Source organism: Wickerhamomyces anomalus (assembly GCF_001661255.1).
Source record: "Wickerhamomyces anomalus NRRL Y-366-8 unplaced genomic scaffold WICANscaffold_5, whole genome shotgun sequence".
NCBI classification, from domain to species: Eukaryota; Fungi; Ascomycota; class Saccharomycetes; order Phaffomycetales; family Wickerhamomycetaceae; genus Hansenula; species Hansenula anomala.
The window spans coordinates 44404-65708 of NW_017567114.1; the positions used below are offsets into that span (position 1 = coordinate 44404).

General features: G+C 34.7%; 9 protein-coding genes and 1 non-coding gene across 10 annotated transcripts; 6 read left to right on the forward strand and 4 right to left on the reverse strand.

The window, feature by feature from the left end:
- Positions 1-330: 330 nt before the first annotated feature.
- Positions 331-1961, forward strand: INO1 (inositol-3-phosphate synthase INO1; the record flags this gene model as incomplete). The annotated part of the gene is made up of 1 exon (XM_019182780.1): positions 331-1961. The coding sequence occupies one exon, from the start codon at positions 331-333 to the stop codon at positions 1888-1890; it is 1560 nt and encodes a 519-aa protein (XP_019037070.1). The 3' UTR covers positions 1891-1961.
- Positions 1962-4635: 2674 nt separating this feature from the next.
- WICANDRAFT_t117 lies at positions 4636-4717 on the reverse strand. The gene has a single exon. It is a non-coding gene; the product is annotated as a tRNA-Asp (tRNA).
- A 698-nt stretch (positions 4718-5415) lies between these two features.
- Positions 5416-6747, forward strand: LSB6 (1-phosphatidylinositol 4-kinase LSB6; the record flags this gene model as incomplete). Its single annotated transcript, XM_019180535.1, has 1 exon — positions 5416-6747. A coding segment is annotated over one exon (1332 nt), but the record flags the coding sequence as incomplete, so codon positions are not given.
- Positions 6748-7976: 1229 nt separating this feature from the next.
- Positions 7977-9053, forward strand: THI4 (thiamine thiazole synthase; the record flags this gene model as incomplete). Its single annotated transcript, XM_019184989.1, has 2 exons — positions 7977-8292; positions 8386-9053. 2 exons carry the CDS (start codon positions 7977-7979, stop codon positions 9051-9053), a joined length of 984 nt encoding a protein of 327 aa, XP_019037072.1.
- Positions 9054-9496: 443 nt separating this feature from the next.
- BUD16 (putative pyridoxal kinase BUD16) lies at positions 9497-10444 on the forward strand (the record flags this gene model as incomplete). The annotated part of the gene is made up of 1 exon (XM_019182133.1): positions 9497-10444. One exon carries the CDS (start codon positions 9497-9499, stop codon positions 10442-10444), a length of 948 nt encoding a protein of 315 aa, XP_019037073.1.
- A 194-nt stretch (positions 10445-10638) lies between these two features.
- Positions 10639-13152, forward strand: DUG2 (glutamine amidotransferase subunit DUG2; the record flags this gene model as incomplete). Its single annotated transcript, XM_019185831.1, has 1 exon — positions 10639-13152. The coding sequence occupies one exon, from the start codon at positions 10639-10641 to the stop codon at positions 13150-13152; it is 2514 nt and encodes an 837-aa protein (XP_019037074.1).
- A 142-nt stretch (positions 13153-13294) lies between these two features.
- SAF1 (SCF ubiquitin ligase complex subunit SAF1) lies at positions 13295-14863 on the forward strand (the record flags this gene model as incomplete). The annotated part of the gene is made up of 1 exon (XM_019184990.1): positions 13295-14863. The coding sequence occupies one exon, from the start codon at positions 13295-13297 to the stop codon at positions 14861-14863; it is 1569 nt and encodes a 522-aa protein (XP_019037075.1).
- Positions 14864-14921: 58 nt separating this feature from the next.
- On the reverse strand, positions 14922-15797 carry WICANDRAFT_34034 (S-formylglutathione hydrolase; the record flags this gene model as incomplete). Its single annotated transcript, XM_019182143.1, has 1 exon — positions 14922-15797. One exon carries the CDS (start codon positions 15795-15797, stop codon positions 14922-14924), a length of 876 nt encoding a protein of 291 aa, XP_019037076.1.
- Positions 15798-16376: 579 nt separating this feature from the next.
- TMA7 (Tma7p) lies at positions 16377-16635 on the reverse strand (the record flags this gene model as incomplete). Its single annotated transcript, XM_019183655.1, has 2 exons — positions 16377-16540; positions 16605-16635. The coding sequence occupies 2 exons, from the start codon at positions 16633-16635 to the stop codon at positions 16377-16379; spliced, it is 195 nt and encodes a 64-aa protein (XP_019037077.1).
- A 211-nt stretch (positions 16636-16846) lies between these two features.
- On the reverse strand, positions 16847-18445 carry WICANDRAFT_80038 (uncharacterized protein; the record flags this gene model as incomplete). Its single annotated transcript, XM_019184991.1, has 1 exon — positions 16847-18445. One exon carries the CDS (start codon positions 18443-18445, stop codon positions 16847-16849), a length of 1599 nt encoding a protein of 532 aa, XP_019037078.1.
- Between the last annotated feature and the right edge of the window lie 2860 nt (positions 18446-21305).

Genomic DNA, 21305 nt, shown 5'->3' on the forward strand with positions numbered 1-21305 from the left:
TATCTTCTAATTCAATTGGTTAATATGATAATAATAATAATAAGCCCAATTACCAATTACGTATGCTAAAAGGGGCCAATTGACATGTGAATTTAATTATATCAACATCCGAAAACTATATAAACACCTTCAGAACCCATTCCAATTCCATCTTCAATCCTTCTTTCTTCCATCAGTACAAAGCAATTACATCAATTGGTCTTGTGCTTCTTTGAATCAGTCAAACTGTTTTCCAATCTATTATCTTCAAAACACCACCCTTACAACAACAAACGTTCAACTGCAAACTCAGGGCTGGGGCATATAATCTTTCATTAATTAACTTCAACAATGGTTTCTTTAAAAGTCTCAAATGATAACGTCAAGTATAACAGTGACAACACTGTTTTAACTTCTTCTTACACCTATCAAAACTCAATTGTTTCAAAACAAGGTGAAACTTATACAGTTAAACCTTTCACTAAAGATTATGAATTTCAAGTTGATTTGAAAGTCCCAAAAGTTGGTTTGTTATTAGTTGGTTTGGGTGGTAATAATGGTACTACTTTTGTTTCCGCTGTGGAATCAAATAAACAAAAAATTGTCTTTAATACAAAAGATGGTGAAATTAAATCAAACTATTTCGGTTCTGTTACTCAAGCTTCCACTGTTAAAATTGGTATTGATGAATCTGGTAAAGATGTTTATGTTCCTTTCAATTCAATTTTACCTTTAGTTAATCCAAATGATTTAATTGTTAGTGGTTGGGATATTAATGGTGAAAATTTACAAAATGCTGCTAAAAGAGCTAAAGTTTTATCTTATGATTTACAATCTCAATTAGGTTCAACTTTATCCAAATATAAACCTTTAAAATCAATTTACTATCCTGATTTCATTGCTGCTAACCAAGAAGAAAGAGCTGATAATATTTTCAATGTTGATTCAAATGGTAAAATCGATCAATCTAATAAATGGGATCATGTTGAACAAATTAGATCTGATATTCAAAATTTTAAAAAATCAAATGATTTAGATAAAGTTATTGTCTTATGGACTGCTAATACTGAACGTTATTCTGCAATCATTGATGGTGTTAATGATAACGCTGAAAATTTAATTCAATCAATTAAATCTGGTCATAAAGAAGTTTCTCCATCAACAGTCTTTGCTGTTGCTTCAATCTTGGAAAATGTTGCCTTCATTAATGGTTCTCCTCAAAATACTTTTGTTCCAGGTGTTGTTGAATTAGCTGAACAAAATGATTCTTTTATTGGTGGTGATGATTTTAAATCTGGTCAAACTAAATTGAAATCTGTCTTGGCTCAATTCTTGGTTGATGCTGGTATTAAACCAATTTCAATTGCTTCTTATAATCATTTAGGTAATAATGATGGGTTCAACCTAAGTTCAAATGAACAATTTAGATCAAAAGAAATTTCAAAAGGTTCAGTTATTGATGATATTGTGGAATCAAATCATTTATTATATAACAAAGAATTAGGTGATAAAGTTGATCATACCATTGTTATCAAATATTTACCAGCTGTTGGTGATACTAAAATTGCCATGGATGAATATTATTCTGAATTAATGCTTGGTGGTCATAATAGAATTTCAATTTCAAATGTTTGTGAAGATTCTTTATTAGCTACTCCTTTAATTATTGATTTGGTTATTATGACTGAATTCTTAACAAGAGTCTCATATAAAGATGTTGATTCAAAAGATTCCAAATCTTTATATCCAATCTTGGGTTACTTGAGTTATTGGTTAAAAGCTCCATTAACTAGAAAAGGTTTCCAAACTATTAATGGATTAACAAAACAAAAACAAGGTTTGGAAAATTTCTTGAAAATTTTGGTTGGAATCCCAATTTCTGATGAATTGAGATTTGAAGAAAGATTATGAATATCCTGATCATTAATTGCAACATTATAGCTGTCAGTTTATAACTAGTTGCAGCTTTTATATTATATGATCAGTTGATTTCTTTTATACTATATCTATATTAATTATTATAACTTTTATTATACACAATATGATTTATTAAATAATTCAAGTACAGCTAACTACGACGTAGTACTACATATACAGCTATATTAAATTATTAATTCGAGGCGTCGTCGTCGACGATATTTAATAATAATTCTAGCGTACTATATTATAATTATATAAGCTTACTATATTATTAATTAATTATAATACAAGCGAGTGAGTTTAGCCTTCGGCTTGTGTAGACTTAGGCGAGATTTGGAGGAAAAGCATCGAGCTACAATTTGAATTCAAAGGATTCACTCATGTGAAGACAAAACAGTTGATGTATTAAGAATTTCCAGCATATTTGCATCATTTGCGTGATAGCCCTGAAACATTGAGATATGAATTTTTCAGTTGTATGAATCCATTAAAGTACCCACCACCCTAGTCATCACTTCATTATCAGCCCTATCAATTCACCAGTACACCCTACACCCTATACCACCAGCAGAAGCTTCATCTATTAGAGCATTCTCAATCCACCCTACACCCTACACCACCAGCAGGAGCTTTATCTATCCCATTCTTGAAAGCATTCTCATTCACCAGTTTTTCCAATAACACCCAACACCATAGTCGACACTCATTCAGTATTTCCCAGTCCACCAGTACACCCTGTAGCATGATTATGGTACCAAGACTCTCAGTAAAGCCAGTATAGTACCCAGACACCCTGTAACGCCATTAATGTGCCCGACACCTTAGTCAACACTTCTTCAGTATTCTCAATTCACCTGTACACCAGACACCCTGCACAACACCAGCAGAAGCTTCATCTACTAAAGCAGTCTTGAAAGTTTGAACTTACCATCCAATTGTAGCATTAATGTGGAATATCCTTTAGAAACTTTCGTCATTTATCGACATTTCCCAAACCTCTGCGTATGAAACTCTGAAGCAGCACCATAGACATCATATCTTTAGCATTTCCAATTCCAAATACAACGTCTGTGGAATTCTGCTACCCTAAGGGTATGAGTTTGGAAAGTAACTTGACAGTTTGATTGAGTAGTAATATTGAGAGTAATTGGTAAACCATCTTGGAATTAACATTGAGTCTGATTACATTTCAAATCATCAATTGAAGGTTTGGTTAAAAAAGCATTCAATCTTTGGGCACACACCATGTCTCCATGTACAGTCAAAAGAATATTATTCACTGTGAAGTATTAAGAGCGTCTCAGTTTCATGTTGAACTTGATTTAAATTGTTTTTCATAGACGTTGATGTAGAAAAAGGTCAATGTTTACATTTGTTTTTCTCACGCCATCTACAAACGGAGGTCGGAAGCACTAAAACACCAACTTTGAACAACAATAACTCGAAAACTAAAGCGACAACAGGGTCTCATACTACAGGACATCCATATTGACGTCGAACCGATTCGTTCCATGTAGGTCTCATGCTCGAAATAATTTTTTGCAGGCCCTTCAACAATTTTTATAATAATATTTAGACAATTTTTATAATAATATTTAGATAGTTCAGCTCTAGTTAATATTGCAAACCGCGTCGACGTTTAATATATTGTTAATTTAAATTCAAATTCACAAATTATATGGCCAGGTTTAATTTTAGACGTTCATGATGATTCAGCTTACCTGTTTTTATTCTGATTAATTATCCCTAGTGCAGCTTTAACAGCTAGTATATATTAAATCAGTGATCATAGACTGAACTGTCCCCTGTGATTTTGTATATAAATTACGTTAATAATATTACATATTAATGATCATAATATAATTGATTAATAAATATTAATCACAAATACTCTAACAATATTATAGCGAGAAGCCTACAATCCAAGCGGTTCGTGCGTAATTGCATTCCTCATCCAACAGCTAGTTCATCAAATACATCATTAACTAAAAAAAAAAAAAAAAATACGTTACTCATGAGGGATAATTATATATTATATAATTTATGTTTAAATTATACATTGTATATTATATAAACATGCCAATATGTACTTATTGATATTGACGTTGAATTTGTGCTCAATTAACGTATATCTATATAATAATTCCTACACTAGCTAGCATCTTCCTTCAAACCCCTTTAAAACCTCGCTAATTGCTACCATCTTGTATTTGGTAGCTGAAACAGCTCCATCTGCACATGTTGATCTGTCATTCTTTCTAGTGATACTGCGGGATTCTCTTTATCAGCTCTACTTATAATTACCCAATATTGTAACACCATTGCACCATCTGTAATTTGATTAGGTGTCGCAATCAAATATTTGAACAAATAACTATATCCAACAGCGAGCTTGCAACAATATTGCATCAATCTTGAAGCTGCAGACGTGACATTAATTTTCTTAGACTTTTTTAATCATTTTCTGTGAATTATTCAGTTGAAGTTGTTTATAGTTCCGTTAATTAACTTATACATGAATACAATGCCTCGTGGATTTAATAATTCGCGGTGTAACACAAAACGGATTTCCGATCATGAAATTGTTGGTGGACATTAATCTTCAAATAGCCAAAACAACAACAAAAAGCATCCTAAGGCCCCAATTTCTATATGAATTTAATACTAACCATATAACGATACACTGAGGGGTCTAAAATGGCTAAAAAATTAGCAAAATTTGGCAAAAAAAGAGATCTCCGCGACGGGGAATTGAACCCCGGTCTACCATGTACTGTCAAACGACAAACGGTGATTCTAGCCACTAAACTATCACGGATGAATTTTTCATTAAAAAGTCGTTGAAAAACTACACGATATTCTCTGGTGTCCGGATGTTTTATTCCCGCGTATACCCGTTTTCAATTAAATTATTGAAAAAGTATCAAAACTATTCAATATTTCAGTCTCTTAGTATTTAGTTATTGGCTAGTTCCCTGCGACATGACTTAAAACTAATTTCCCTGAAATTTTAGCTACTTTATTTAAAATTTTCCGTTTGCCATGTAAAAGCTGCAGCTTATCACCAATTTACCCGGTATTGACGGGTTCAACTAGCGCCTGGCTATCACTAGCTGGATACTTGAATTTAGTGATAATTCTAACCTCACTATGGCGGGATGTTATAATCACTCATTCGAAACCACATAACAAGTTACTCTAAGCATCACCACAAGAATGCCTGAAAGAACAGGTTATGAACAGCTAAATTCAGAGGAAGCTGAAGATCAAGTCAGTGTTTCTCCTGAGGAACAATGGCTATTTGATGAAAATGAAGAAGATCATAGTCAACTTTATAGCGGTGCGCTACCCTTGGCGCAAAGGATTGTGAAGTCAAGCCCAATATCAACAAGTGCTCCTGCTGCTATTATAAGGCATTCAAAGTTTCCAAGCTATCACGATGATGAAGAAGCACAACTTTTGGATCCTTTTAGAGATCCCGGCACTGATTCCTACAACTTATCAAGTGAACCAATTAGAAAAAGAGCTAAAAGATCACATTCAATAATGTCAATAGACTTGAAAACTATAAACAACACCGTATCAAGATGGACGAACTCCATTGCCAAATGGACTTTAAGCTCAAAACCAGTGGAGGGAATACCCAATGAAATTCAATATTCTGTTTTCAAACCACCTCCAAATATTACTCCTTTGAAACAAATACCTGAAGAAGGGTTCATAAACACTGGAACTTTTACAAAAGTACAATTTGATGCAATTGTGGAGAATTCAATAGAAGCTATAGAAAATGGGATTCACCCGAAAAGAATAGCTGCTGGTTCATCAGGAAGTTATTTCATTTTCAATACAAATAATGAAATTGTTGGAGTCTTCAAGCCAAAAGATGAAGAACCTTATGGTCCAATATCACCTAAATGGACGAAGTGGCTGCATAGAAATTTATTCCCTTGCTTTTTCGGAAGAAGTTGTCTTATACCCAATCTTGGTTATATTTGTGAAACTGCTGCTTGCTTTCTAGATAAACAACTACAGACAGATATAGTACCATTTACAGATACTGTTTATATATCGAGTGATACATTTTATTATTCATTCTGGGATAGAAGGTCCAAGAAACCATTACACCCTAAGATAGGTTCATATCAATTATTTTTGAATGGATATCAAGAAGCAGATAAATTTCTAAGTAAACACCCTCTTCCAGGCTCAAGATGGAACTTACCAGGATTTTCAGATACTGGAGTTTTCCCAAGATTCAAAGATGATGCAATTATAAACATGGATGATACCCCAGTTTTTAAATGGACACCAGATGTTATTCAACAATTTCGTGAAGAGTTGGAGAAATTGGTTATACTTGACTACATTATGAGAAATACTGATAGAGGGTTAGATAATTGGATGATTAAACTGGATTGGGAAACGAATAATGGGATTAAAACACCCAAGTTGAAAATTGGCGCTATTGATTCAGGTTTAGCATGGCCATGGAAACATCCAGATGAATGGAGATCATATCCATTTGGTTGGTTATTTTTACCCGTTAGTATTATAGGTCAACCCTTTTCTGAAAAAACTAGAAATCATTTCTTACCATTATTGACTTCAACTGTTTGGTGGGAGGAATGTGCAGTTCTTTTCAGACAATTATTTGCAAGAGATGATGATTTTAAAGAAAGAATGTGGAGAAAACAATGGGCAGTAATGAAGGGTCAAGCTTTCAATGTTGTTGAAACTTTGAAAAACCCTACCCAAGGCCCATTAGAACTAGCCAGAAGAACAAGAGTTTTGGTTCATGATGAAGAGATGGAAGTTCCAGTTCATGTTCCAACTTCTATAATGTCAAATGCTATAGAGACTCCTATAAATAAAGTTGGAAAATCACCTTCGAAATCTCTAGCACCAATTCAGGAAGATACAATTGTACAAGAAGAAGTCAATTCTGCACCATCCTCTTTACAAAACAACTGGAACGATTTCTTGAACGGAGATATCAATGAAACAACTTATCAGAATTCAGTTCTCTCAACCCCTAGAAACATTGAAACAAACGAAGATGGATTGACTTTTGCCCAAGACGCTATTGCTACTAAAAAAGTTATCATAGAAAGATTACAAATGGTTACTTCTAAACCACCAGTATTCACTTGGTGTTAAAAATTTAATGTCGATATGATCATAATGATAATTCGCGGAAGTGTAGAAGAAAAAAAGTCGGAGACGATTAGTCGTGAAGACCGTTTACTCATTAAATCCTACCAGTTGAACAATAATGTTTATGATGATGACAGGGTTGCAGTGATAAGCTAAAAGGAATATGTATCTTCCCAATATGCGCTTAAGCTCCAAGCTCTATGGTTTCCTTGTTTCGATAACGGTGAAATAAACTTTAAGCTGACTTTAATTTACTCAACGTTCCCATCAAGAAGGAAGAGTTTTAGAGTTATGCGGTTTCAACTGGTACTTTGATTGATGAAGCTGGTATAAGGGTCTCAAAATATGGAGCTACATAATAGTTACATGTTAGATTTATTTTACTTAACATCCCACGTCAATGGAATCAATAATTACATGGACTGCAGATGAAAATATCACTATTCTTTGCTGCTTTTCCCCTTTCTGATGATTTTTGATGAGGTACCACTTGATAGAATGCTTCAAGATTTGAAGCTTAACTATCAAATGTTGTTACAATGAGGATATGTTGGTTTCTCAAATGAATATTCTGTTAAACAGTGTTCCGAAACTCTCATGTTATGGTCCAACTGTACAATGATGGTTCAATTAAAGCCCCCTAATTTTACTGGTACTGGTCAACATTATTGCAAATGCGCTTACCTTTCATTGTGCTGAGATTAGACATTTTCCCATTCATTATAGTTTGGTGCTCTTACCAATTTGTTTTATCGCAGACTTCATACCAATAAGCGCATACACAATAGTTTACCTGTTTAATGGTGACAAAAGATATCGATATCAAAGGATTTGGGAATGAATTCAATTTCATTATAAAAGGAGACTATTTTTCCTCTTGTTCGCATGCTCTTTTTTTTTGAAGTTATCAAGAATTAAATATGTCATCAACTATCCAAACTGTTACAGAACAAGCTTCCAATTTACACATTTCAGGAACACCACCAATCAGACATGCTTTGAGTGATGTCGTTAAGACTGAAGACTGGAGTGATTTTGCCTTTGCTCCAATCCGTGAATCTACTGTCTCAAGAGCCATGACTTCTCGTTATTTCAAAGACTTGGATAAATTTGCGGTTTCAGATGTGGTTATTGTTGGAGCTGGTTCTTCAGGTCTCTCTGCTGCTTATGTCCTTGCAAAGAATAGACCTGATTTGAAAATTGCTATTGTTGAAGCCAATGTAGCTAGTGGTGGAGGTAAGTTAAAGTCATTCTGAGAGTTTGAGTCCATATTCCTGAGGCCGTAGAAACTCTCAAATTTCAAAAATCAAACACTAACAACCATTATAGGTAGTCACTTGGGTGGTCAATTGTTCTCTGCTATGATCATGAGAAAACCTGCACATTTATTTTTGGAAGAAGTTGGTGTTGAATATGAAGATGAAGGTGATTATGTTGTTGTCAAACATGCTGAATTATTCATCTCCACAATCATTTCAAAAGTTTTAAGCTTTCCAAATGTAAAGCTATTCAATGCTACTGCTGTTGAAGATTTAGTTACCAGAACTCATCCAGAGACAGGTAATATCACAGTTGCCGGTGTCGTTACTAACTGGACCTTGGTCAGTTTAAATCACGATACTCAATGTTGTATGGATCCAAATGTCATAGAATTAGCTGGCTATAAGAATGACGGTTCTCGTGATGAAAATGTTAAGCACGGTGTTGTTTTGTCAACAACTGGCCATGATGGTCCAATGGGTGCTTTCAGTGCTAAGAGAATTGTTTCTATCGACAAGAGAAAATCTTTAGGTGGTATGAGAGGTTTAGATATGAATGCTGCTGAAGCCGGCATAGTTAAATACTCTGGTAAATACGATGGTGTTGATGGTATCTATTTTGCTGGTATGGAAGTTGCAGAGTTGGAAGGTACCAACCGTATGGGTCCAACTTTTGGTGCAATGGCTGTTTCAGGTATCAAAGCTGCAGAAGAGATCTTGAAGCATTTTGCTTCTTAGACAGGACCTGCTGTGCTGCTCTCTAGCTGTTTTTTTTTAGTTTTAGCTATATGTTGATTTTATGGGATTTATACTGTAGAGTTTGTAAGTCATGAGTCTGCTATGGCTCAAATACTATTAGCTGGTGCCTCCTACTTTAGCTCTTTTTAGGTCCTTGGTTTCAAACTCAAACTACACTGTGTTGATTCTTTCTTCAGCTTGCGTGCGCATGGCAACGTTTTCAACGATCCAAAAAAATTGTTCGGGGAATTCAAGATAAGAGGCTACAAACTTTTCATTATAACGTCTATCCAAGATTCAAACCTTTACACAGACCAATCACTGGAGCTTCGGACTTTCTTGGTTAGTTTTACATTCATTAAACTAAAAGGAACAACTGAATCAAAGCAAAACTCGCCTAAAACTCACTTACCATTCATATCTTCTTTCCCATCGTCTGAGTCATGAGCTTTGAACCTGCAAAAAAGATACTTTCGATTCAGTCCCATGTTGTTCATGGATATGTTGGTAACAAAGCTGCTACATTTCCTCTTCAATGCCAAGGATGGGATGTTGATGTGCTGAATACTGTTAATTTTTCAAATCATACAGGTTATGGATCAGTTAGAGGTACAAAAGCGTCACCAGAAGACCTTAAAACATTATATGATGGACTTTCCTCAATAAAGTGCGAGTATAATGCACTACTAACAGGGTACATACCAGGTGCTGAATCTCTAGAGGTGGTTGGTGAGATAGGTCATGACTTGAAATCAAAAAATCCAAATGCATTGTGGTTATTAGACCCTGTAATGGGTGATGAAGGTCAACTATATGTCAGTGACACTGTTATACCGGTTTATCAAAAGCTTCTTTCGAGAGGTGGGATTGATGTGATAACACCAAATCAATTTGAGGCTGAACTTCTTGTTGGTTTTAAAATTGTATCTACAGAAACTCTTAAAAGGGCTTTGTACGATCTTCATAATAAATTCAAAGTTAGCAATGTTGTGATAACATCCATGAAACTTGGAAATGGCTCGAAAATTCTGGCTGCTGCGTCTTCTAAATATCAAGATTTGATAACTAGCTCCATTTTTGAAGTTCCGTTAATTGAATCTTACTTTACTGGGGTTGGTGATTTATTTTCTGCGCTGTTGATTGATCGTATCTTCACGTATACAAGAGAAACACGAGATGCTCTATATTTGCAAGATGCGGTTAGTGAAGTGCTAACAATAATGGCTAAAGTATTGAGAATTACCACTGATGCTGCAGAAAAGGCACTTGGGCAGGCTCCAAAATCTAGAATGGGCGCAGCTTCAACAATGAAAGAGAGTGAACTACGATTGATAGAATGTCGTGGCATTTATGCTCAAACTGAAAAGAACTTCAAAGCATCTGCATTATAATTAAACGTTTTATTTATCATATTTCTACTTATAGCTGTAGAACGAATTCGCGAGGATATAAATTCGACCATCACGTGCATTTGCACCACAAAAAGTACGAGTTCCGACCTCAGAAGAATATGAGGAAATGACATTAATTATATGTCAAAAGTTTTCAACATCAACAACGTCTCAAGGTTCAACAGTCAAAAAGAATGCCAACTAAAAATGCACTAGATGATAATCCTCTGGTCAGTCATTCGAGGCGCCTCCCACTTCATAACTTGCTCCCCACAAGGAAGTCGTACTCACCAAGTCCCCAGAGATCTATTAGTGACTTGGAGTCACTGTCAAATTTCAATAAGGATGAAAAACCAGAATTAATTCACAGATGGCATCACCAATATTCAATTCTTTCAACTGTTACGTTTCCTAGCTTAGGGCTTTTATTCTGTGGTACCCAAGATCATCAGATTTTGATTTTTGATATGGAAACTTATGAACGTAAAGATGCATTAACAGGTCATACTGGTTCAGTGTTATGCTTGACCAAGTCCAAAGACGAAAAGCATTTATTTTCTGGTGGTTCAGATTCATTAGTGAAAGTTTGGGATGTAACCACGATGAAAGAAACACATACTATTTATTCATTGGTTGATATTGGTGATATTTTCAGTTTAGCATGGTCGAGTTCATTAAACACCATCTTCTTCGGTGCTCAAAATGCTTCAATATTGTTTGTTCACTTATTAGATAGCATACCCAAAGATGATCCAAGCAGTCTACCATCTCAAAGATTTGACAAGTTTTTCGATTCAACTGGACCAACTGGGAGTTCATCTCAAAAAAAAGTTGATAAATTACAGACAAGATTGATCGAAATTCCTTCTTCCAATATTATTCCATATGCCCATAATGGATTTGTATACACGATGGAAATTCATGAGAACATGCTACTTACTGGAGGTGGTGATGGATACGTGAAAATATGGGATTTATCTAAAGGCGTTCAATTGATAAAGACTCTAGATAATGATGAGAGTGTTCTATCTTTAACCAGAAACGAGTCATTTCTATATTGTGGCTTAACTGATGGGCAATTGAAAATTTGGGATTTGAGCACTTATCAACAGATAAGATCACTTCAGAGTGATGGGGGAGATATTTTGGCATTAGCTGCGTCAAATTCATGCATATATAAAGGTTCTTCAGATGGTGTTATCAAATGGAAATTCGGTGGTGATTGCAAGGAAGAATGGGAAGCACACCAAGGATTAGTTCTATCTACAGAAATTGCTTACAAAGATGGCAAAGTCCTTTTAATAACAGGTGGTAATGATGCCTCTGTGGCTATTTGGGATATAAGTGAAGACAATGCACCATTGAGAAGAACATCAGTTGCTGCAATTGATAATGATTCTCTCTTAACAACCTTAGGAGAAATGGTTAGTTTTAAAACTGTTTCTAAAAAGCCAGAGCTTTATATTGATGATTCCCGTCGTTGTGCAGCATTTTTAACAAGCATTTTCAAAAAATTTGGAGCTGATTCAGAAATAATACCAGTTGAAAATGGTAATCCTGTCGTTTACGGTTGCTTCAAGGGCAAAGATTCTAAAACCAAAAATCCAAGAGTTTTATGGTACGGGCATTATGACGTTATTGAAGCAGATGACACTTTAGGCTGGAGGACAGATCCTTTCAAGATGACTGCAAATGATGGTTATTTGTATGGTAGAGGTGTTAGTGATAACAAGGGACCAATACTTGCAGCTATATATGCAGTTGCAGAATTACTCCAAGAGGGAAATTTGAACGCAGATATAGTGTTTTTGATTGAAGGTGAAGAGGAATGTGGCTCTTTTGGCTTTCAAGAGGCAATCGAAAAAAACCGTGAAATTATTGGTGAAATAGATTGGGTCTTGTTGAGTAACTCCTATTGGCTGGATGAACTTACACCCTGTTTGAATTATGGGCTAAGAGGTGTTATTAGTGCCTCTGTTGAAGTCAGCAGTGACAGACCTGATAGGCATTCCGGTGTTGATGGTGGTGTTTCAAGGGAACCAACAATTGATTTAGTTAATCTTTTAGCAACGTTGACAGATAAAGAAGGAAAAGTTTTGATACCAAATTTTTATGAACCTATTCAGAATTTAACATTATCGGAGGAGAAATTATATGAAGAAGTGCTCAAAAAGGCTAACATTGAAATCAATAAAGAAACTTTACTGGCCAAATGGAAATTCCCATCTTTAACAATTCACAAGATTGATGTTTCAGGTCCAGGTAACAATACAGTTATTCCGAGATCCAGTAAAGGATCCCTATCAATTCGTATAGTGCCAGAGCAAAACGTTGAGGAGATTAAGAAAGGATTCATCTCACATTTACAAAATTCTTTTAAAGAATTCAATTCTGATAACACTTTAGAAGTCAAAATTGTTCATGAATCAGAACCTTGGTTAGGGGATCCAACAAATGCTGCTTTTAAGATCCTCAGCAATGCTGTCAAGCAAGAATGGGGTACAGAGCCGTTATACATCAGAGAAGGTGGATCCATCCCTTCAGTTAGATTTCTGGAAAAGATTTGTGATGCACCGGCCGCACAGATTCCTTGTGGTCAATCAACAGACAACGCACATTTGGATAACGAGAAGCTTCGAGTGACAAACTTGTATGCTTTGCGCAGAATATTGAAAAAGACTTTCCAGGAGCTTCCAAGCAGGAAATGAAGGCATTTTGTATAGATTAAATCAAGTATTTGCATATATAAATCTCTGTATGTTGTCTGAACCAAGGATCTCTGATAAAATTAAACAATAGATTGCTTGATTCTCTTCTGCTTGATAATTGTTGCTTCTTATTTCAAGCACAATGACACTCACTTTCTTTGATCTTGGTGCAGATATCATCGAATCTGATATCATCCCATACTTGTCTCCAGCTGATATTAGATCTTTGAAACTGGCTTCAAAATCGTTGTATCAACTAGTTGATCAATCATCATTCATATGGCATGAACTTTTTAAAAAAACATTTGGCACAAAACCCACAGCCTTTTCAATGAACAAATGGCCAGAGCTATATTCAATTAGAGCTAAAGGTCGATTCTATTCATGGGGTGCTATGGGTGGTGGTAGATTAGGATTATCAAGTAAGGACGTGCCAACTGAAAACCTGGAGAGGCAAGGATTCTCATCAGGCGTTTGCAAACCTACTAAAGTTCCAGGAATTGAAGAAATATTAGCGGATGTTTCAGCTGGAGGGTTCAGCTTCCAGATTTTGACTGCCCATGGCGAAATATATTCCAGTGGTTCCTATCATGCTGGACATCAAACAGGTCCAGGACCTGACCAAAGTGATTATAATGAATTTCAACAACAAATAAGACATCAGGAATCTGTCCTTTTCAATCCTTTGAATATGAGTCAAAGAATGAATCCAGTATTGCCAATACGGCTAGGTGGTGTACGTCATCGTCCAATGAATGAAGAGCATCCTCATCCATTACCTGGTTCCTTCCCTTCTTCACCTTATCAAATTCCACAAGATGACACTCCAAAGCCAAAATCCAAAGTTGAAAATAGGTTTCTCGTAAAAGAAAGAGCACAGTTTGATACTCAATTTGTTAGTGTTAGTTCTGGAAGAGCTCATTTTATAGCAATTGATAACACTGGTAATCTTTGGTCCTGGGATCGAGGAGATTATGGAGTTAAATTGAAATTTGTTAATCAAGGTGGAGTAGACTTGAAGTCACAAGGTCGATTTGTATTAAAGGCATTAGCAGGATGGGACTCAAGTGTTGCATATATTTATAACTACGGTCTTGTTTATTGGAAAAAGCGTGAGCCATTGAAAAAAGATCAAACTGAGGCTAAAGCTCATCATGTCTTGATCCCCAATACAGGTGATATTAATGGACCTGGGAAAATTGTTGATTTTGTTGCAGGTGAAGATTTCATAATTTATGTCACTTTAGAAGGTAAAATTTACAGAAATGATATGATTGGTGAGCCTTCATTCCCACTTATCAAGTTTCAGGATTATTTAAAATTTAACGGTAAGTCACTAGCCCCAAAGTTTGTTAGGTTAAGTGGATCATTTAGAAGTTTTACAGCATTTTCCAATGAAGATTTAGTTTTATTAGGCTCTAAAAATACAGATGAGCCTGAAATAATCGATGAATTACAGAAAGTGAATTGTATCAGTGTTGCTGTGGGTGACTATCATTTCTTAGCACTACTTAGAGATGGTACTATGCTTTCATGGGGTTTGGAATCAAATCATTGTGGTTGTCTTGGTCTTGGTAAGCAGCCAAATGGTTCTATTATAGAAGGTGGTTCTAAAAGAGTGATAAAACCTACTCAAATTGATGCTGAAGGAAAAGTTGTAGCCATTGCAGCTGCTGGTTGGCAATCTGCAGCCATAATTAGTGATTCTTAAGGCTACAAATAGACTAAATTAAAACATATCATATTTTTGATTCGTAAGTCTTTCGTTGCTAAGCTAAACCTAAATATTTAGCGTGGTGTTCAGCATGAGCAGCAGTAAAGGAACTAATGAAATAGTAAGAATGATCAAATCCTTCAACCAAATTCAAATCAACTTTACCTTCGAATTTTGTTCCTTTTGAGGCTTCAACAAAATTTTCTGGTAATAACTGAGAATCTCTATAATAAAATGGATCACCTTTACCAACATGAATCAAGATATTTGAAACTGGACCTTCATAAGTTTTTAGCAATTCTGTAGGGTCATATTTTTCCCATGTAGATTTATCTTCACCAAGATAACCAGTAAAGTTTTTCAACCCCCAAGGAGCATTGATTGGGTTTGCAATTGGTGAAAAAGCTGAAACAGATTTATATTTACCAGGGTTTTGAAAGAACCCAGATAAAGCACCATAACCACCCATTGAATGACCTGTTATAGAAACATTTTCAAAATTCAATTTTGTGAACTCTTCTTGTAGTAATGGTTGGATTTCTTTATGAACATATGAATACATACGATAGTTCTTCTTGAACTTTGCAGTAGTAGCATCAACATAAAAGCCAGCACCAGTACCAAAATCCCAGGAATCTTCTTCGCCTTCAATGTTTGCACCTCTTGGTGAAGTATCTGGGAAGACAATAGCAAACCCAAACTTGTCCGCTTGTGGTTGCCAATAAGCCTTTTCAGATGCATTGTTTGGAGTACAGGTCAGACCTGACAAATAGATCAAGACTGGAATAGACTTTTCAGAAGCTGATTCATATTGTTTTGGTAAATAGACATTCAATGCCATTGGAGTATTTGTTTCTTTAGATTCATGGGATAATTTTAGTAATTTACCACCAAAAGTGTAGACGGTTCCTTCTGTTTTGAAAGCTGACATTGTGAATTGGGAATAGATCTTGCAAAAAGATTAATGGAATGTGCTAACAATTGATTAGAATAATCGAACCAATTTGTTAATAATGGATTTGAGCCGTCTTTTATATCCTTGCTTCGAGTAATTTTCATGATTTTCAACACAATCTAGGCAAAAAATTCCGATTAGATGAAAAAAAACAAGTTTATGGGTAAAAACTTTCCAAGAAATTGGCAACAAAACAAAATAGAAAGCCACTTGAAATAATTACTGATTTCACTAATTATTTATATCAAAATTGGCTGGTTAACTTGTTGCAATTCCTCAGCTATCAGATTGTTCGTTACCCAGACAACAATAACACTAGCTATAGAGTGCGCATCCCAATTTTATCTTCAAATTTTCCCTTTGAGGCCAAAAAGTCCATAAACAAATTCGAATTGATCATAAATCAAATGGACTGAAACTTGAAAATTGGTGTAATAGGTATATTAAGTCAAACTAATAAGATAGTTGGTTTTTCTTCTTGTTATTCTACATAAATTCTCATGATTTTTGTACCAATCTTTATCATGTGTATTTCCCCTTTGTCAGTTAGGTAATCTATTTCTTACCAGATTTCTTGATACCACCACCAACTAATGGTTTACCACCTTTAATGTTAGCAGCAGCAGCTTTTCTAGCAGCAGCATCAGCCTTTTGCTTTTCTTTGAAAGCAAGTTCTTCTGGATCTAAATCTTCTTGAGTTTTTTTCTTTGTTTTTAGAGCTTTTTAAACGATATGTCAGCAAAACAATATTCTTTATTCATCAAACAATTTTTTAATACTCACGTTTAAGTTTACCGCCTTGACGACCTGACATATTGACTGTTTAATTAAAGAGTTGAATGATATTTCAAGTTGTTAATTGTGAAGATGAATTTCCTCAATTTTTTGGTGATGGAAAAAAAAGGGAAAGAAAAAATTGGTGACACGATATGAGATGGCAGCTGTCCATATAGCTGACTACGCTTCTTTAAACAAAATCCATTAACCATTAAAAAAAACTATAAACTAAACCACACAAACCATTATCACAATGGATAAATGAATGCCTTGTTCTCCAAATCGGTTAAATCCAATGAAGCAACATTAACAACAAAATCAACATCACTATCTTCAACAACACCAACTTTTCTTTCTTCACTCAAATTACTCAATCTTTCTTTATTACGTTTGTTCAAAACATAATAAATAATTAGAGCAAGTGCTGGTGCTGCAGTAAATGATAAGACGATTTGAACAATCCAAGCACCATAGTATCTTGGAGCATCGCGTGCTTGCCATAATTGAGGACTAATGATATTTGAAACACTATACCAAAACATCACAATTGCATTTCTTGTGATTTTTTTGGTATAACCAGAACATGAAGTTGAATTCCATGAAAACATCAAGATCCATGGAATACCAAAAACTGGTGAGGCAAGACATAAGGCAGCTAATAACCCAGTTTTATTAGACCAAGGTAATGCAACAGCAACAATTGAACCAACTAATGAAGGTAATGACCAGAAAACAACTGAAAAGGCTGTAATGTTCTGTTTTCTAGCTAAAATGAAACTTGCAATTAAACAGCAGACAACAGCGAACCCACCAGATGCAACACTAACTAAAGTTGAGTTCAAATTTGAAATACCACCCATACCTGTAAATAACAAATTTTGTTGATATGGCAAATTATTAGCGAGTTGTTGCAAAAAGAAGAATAAACCAAATAACCAAGTCAAAGGATCTTTAATGGCCTCGATAAATTGATATTTTTTGAAAACTTTCTGTTCAATGGCAGCACCTGTTGTATTTTGAACTCTTCTAATAACCCAAATTTTTTCCTGTGTGGATAAAAATCTAGCAGTTGATGGATTATTTGGATAAATCCAAAACACAAGTACAGTTAATAAAAAGGTTAATCCTCCAATAATGATCATAAAGATTCTCCAAGCATGAATTGAAGATTTAGCAAATAAAACACCATAAGCGATAAACCCTGTTGGAATTGTAACACCCAAACAAGTTGAATAGAAAATTGGTGCAGTTGAAGCTTTTTCACTTGCAGTTAAAAATTGACCCATTGTAATATTCAATAATGGTAAAACAACACTTTCAACAAAACCCAAAAAGAATCTTAAAGCAATAACCCCAGAATAATTGTAAGCGGCACAATGCAAAAAGATTATAACTGTCCATAAAGATGTTAAAATGAATAAGAATCTACCAATTGGTAACTTTTGCAGCAAATAGTTACCTGGGATTTGACCTGCAATATAACCAACATAAAATAAAGTGTTAACATTGTTGTATTTGTTTTGATCCATTCCGGTATCATCCCAGAATTCAAAAATAGAAGCATAAGATAAAGTAGCTTTATCCATATATAGCAACAAATTGACCAAACAAACCAAGCTCATGATAATCCATGTAACTTTTCTTGATAGCTTAGCTTCTTGTTCCGGTGTAATTTCTGGAACCGTGGAATCATATTGTTCTTGGAATTTTAAAGTAGCATCAGCATCTTTTGATTTGATAACTCTATAGCCTTTTTCTTCAACTTCTTGTTTAGAAATAACATTTGTTTGAGGTGACTTCTTTTCCTCCAAATCATGTAACTGTGAATGATTACTACTGGTTGACATCTTTCAGTTTGTATGCGTAGTGATAATATTTGGAGATGGTTTAACTTGAAGACTATCACTGGGTTTTTATATTCAGTTGAATAAATAATAAACTTTTCAAAGCCTGTAAAGGAAAGGGATCCACAGTTTTCTCAAACATTTGCAAGCTGATAAGTTTTGCAGCATTTTGCAATCTATTGGCAGGTGATTTTTTGGTGACTCTTCTCATGTAGTAGAAAATAAATTATCTTCAAGTACACAAGACACGCGATGAAGTTTGAACGGATTTAACTGCATTTGCCAACGTCCTATCCGCTCGTAATTTTAAGATTCTCTTCATTTTGCGAATTTGATTGGACTGTGCTTTGCGTCAATTGTGTATCCAAACTCCAGACCAACTGTCAAAGTATTAATCAAAACTCATCAGATTTTGATTTTTTTTTTCATTTATTTTTTCTTGACGCCACAGATAAGGGATTTGTGATCTGATAAGAACAATAGACAAGAGATACAACTGGGACAGTATAATGTTCTGATATCAGAAGTTACCTTTTGCTTCATGCCTTCAAATGGTAGAATCTTCATGATTTTTATTCGGTGTTTAGGTCGTGTTGTACCTTTATTTAATTGTAGTTCCTTGTAGGTTGTTGGTGATATCACGTGAAATAGATGGAAATAAACTGTGGCTTGGAGGGGCAGCGCAGACGTTGAAATGAGGGACCGATGAATTTTAGTGTGGGAAATGAAATGTCTGATTTGATCTTTGCCACAATTGAATAACCTGAGCATACAGCTTCCAAAATAAATATCTAGCTAGGGCGTAAGACTTTTCAGGTTTGATGGAGTTTTAAATTCGTACACAACTTTGCTAATCTCTAGAGTAAAGCAGCAAAAAAAACGAGATACTTGATCAACATATTAACCAACCGCAGTGTTTCTTCTACTTTTGTCAGCTCAATAGATAAGAATTAGTTGACCCTTGAGAGCTAACTATTCGGTAATTATTGGCTCAAAGTATTGCGATTTAGCTATATAATTATTTTTAGTGTAATTATAAGAGCTCAGATATGGATCTGGGCGACTTGATAATCGAGCCTGCAAACAGCGATACCAACAGCATTCTCTAAAGAATATTAGCCTCAAAAACTATTGAAAATACACAGAATATAAGAATCCCCAATTCAGTATGTAGTCCGTCAGTGCCTATATAGAATTAAGGGGCTCGTTGCTTGCACTACTTTACAAAGTTTTGACTAGCTCAAAAGGCCCGGTTACAGCTGCTTGAGCCCTATCACGTGACTAGATTTACAATCGCAAATAACAAAGCAACGTTGTATGATAAAAAGTATATTAAATACATAACTATATTCTTAAAATTTCAAAGCATATAAACAATTATATTTATTGTTTAATTTCGACCTTTTTAGATTTTGGCTGGTGATTTAATAAATTTTAACCATATCTATTTCTCAAATTTATAGAACAAATGAGGGTTGAAACTGTCATAATTCTGAAAATCTTTTCAAAATTTCTCAAAACAACTTAGTAATTGCAGGAAATTCAGTTTTATTAGCAATGAATGATTTGGATACTTATGTGATCTAACAATTTATGTCAAATAATGCTGCTTGAAAATGAGAATTTCGGGTGGTAGGTTTTTTTTTCATGCATGATAGTTTAGTTCGCGAAAACGCTGAGCTAGCAAATTATGCAAACAATAAATTACACGGAACGCTGAGATCAGTTTATATACTGAGCTCTTGAAATTAATGGCATCATTATTATTGTGAATTGGATAGCTGATAGATGATAGATATATAGATATACATGTATTAATCTTTGAACTCAAAATCAAACAATTGACACGCTAAAAATAAGCTTATATAAGACAGTTGGCAAGAACTGAATTATTCAACGGAGAAATTAAGCTGCCAAACCTACAGGTTTCGTGTTTGTAATTGTAATGGTACCCAAATTCTTTCAACTAAAAGCTTAGTGGCTGAAAAAGCTGATAGAGCTCATTAATTTTTATCATATACTATGACTTTAAAGTTGTATCATTTCGGTCTCGTTGATGTAGAACTGATACTAACAAAACACATAAGCGGTACTATTTCAACCTGTAGAATCCAATAAAATTGTTAGTTTCTCATTTGGTTGGATACTTATGGCCCTAGACTGCATTTTATCGGGTTTAAAAACCCCCTTCTCACTACCCAACGCCCCCTTTGGCCAAAAACTTGCTAGTAAAGTATCTTGTATCAGAAAAGTTGAAATGGGTACTGAAATCTCATATGCTTAGCTCACTAGAACTCTTCAAATTTCTTCAAAATCTTTCATAGTTCCGAAAATATCACCAAAAGTAATCAAATTTTCCACTTTCACCACTTCCATGTTCTTGCCATAGCTTCCCAAAATGTAACGCTACTACACCAATCTCAACTGAATATGCTGTATTTCCACCTTTATTTTCCATAATAATACCACCTTGCACATGGGAGCTTATCTGAGAACCTGTAGTCTTCATTTTATCGGATTCTTAAATATCAAATTTCTAAAATTTTAGCACAACTTAACCGATAAAAACACAACCAAAAAGAATTTTCAAATAACAATCAACCTGTTGAAAAATAGACCAAAATTAGATATAGGAACTCTTTCCTATACCTCGAAAAGCTTCTTAGTTCACTTAATAATCCCGAAACACGGGTTTCATTTTTTTTCTGCCATAGTTAAGAAATCACTTTTTTTCAAAAAAAAAGTTTTCGAAAAGTCTGAATTAAGGGTATTTCTGAAAGTCCAAATTTTGACTTTAGACCCAATTTTAACACCATTAACAGCCCAACGCGTCCAAAGTAAAAAGTCCTAAGGGTCAATCAAA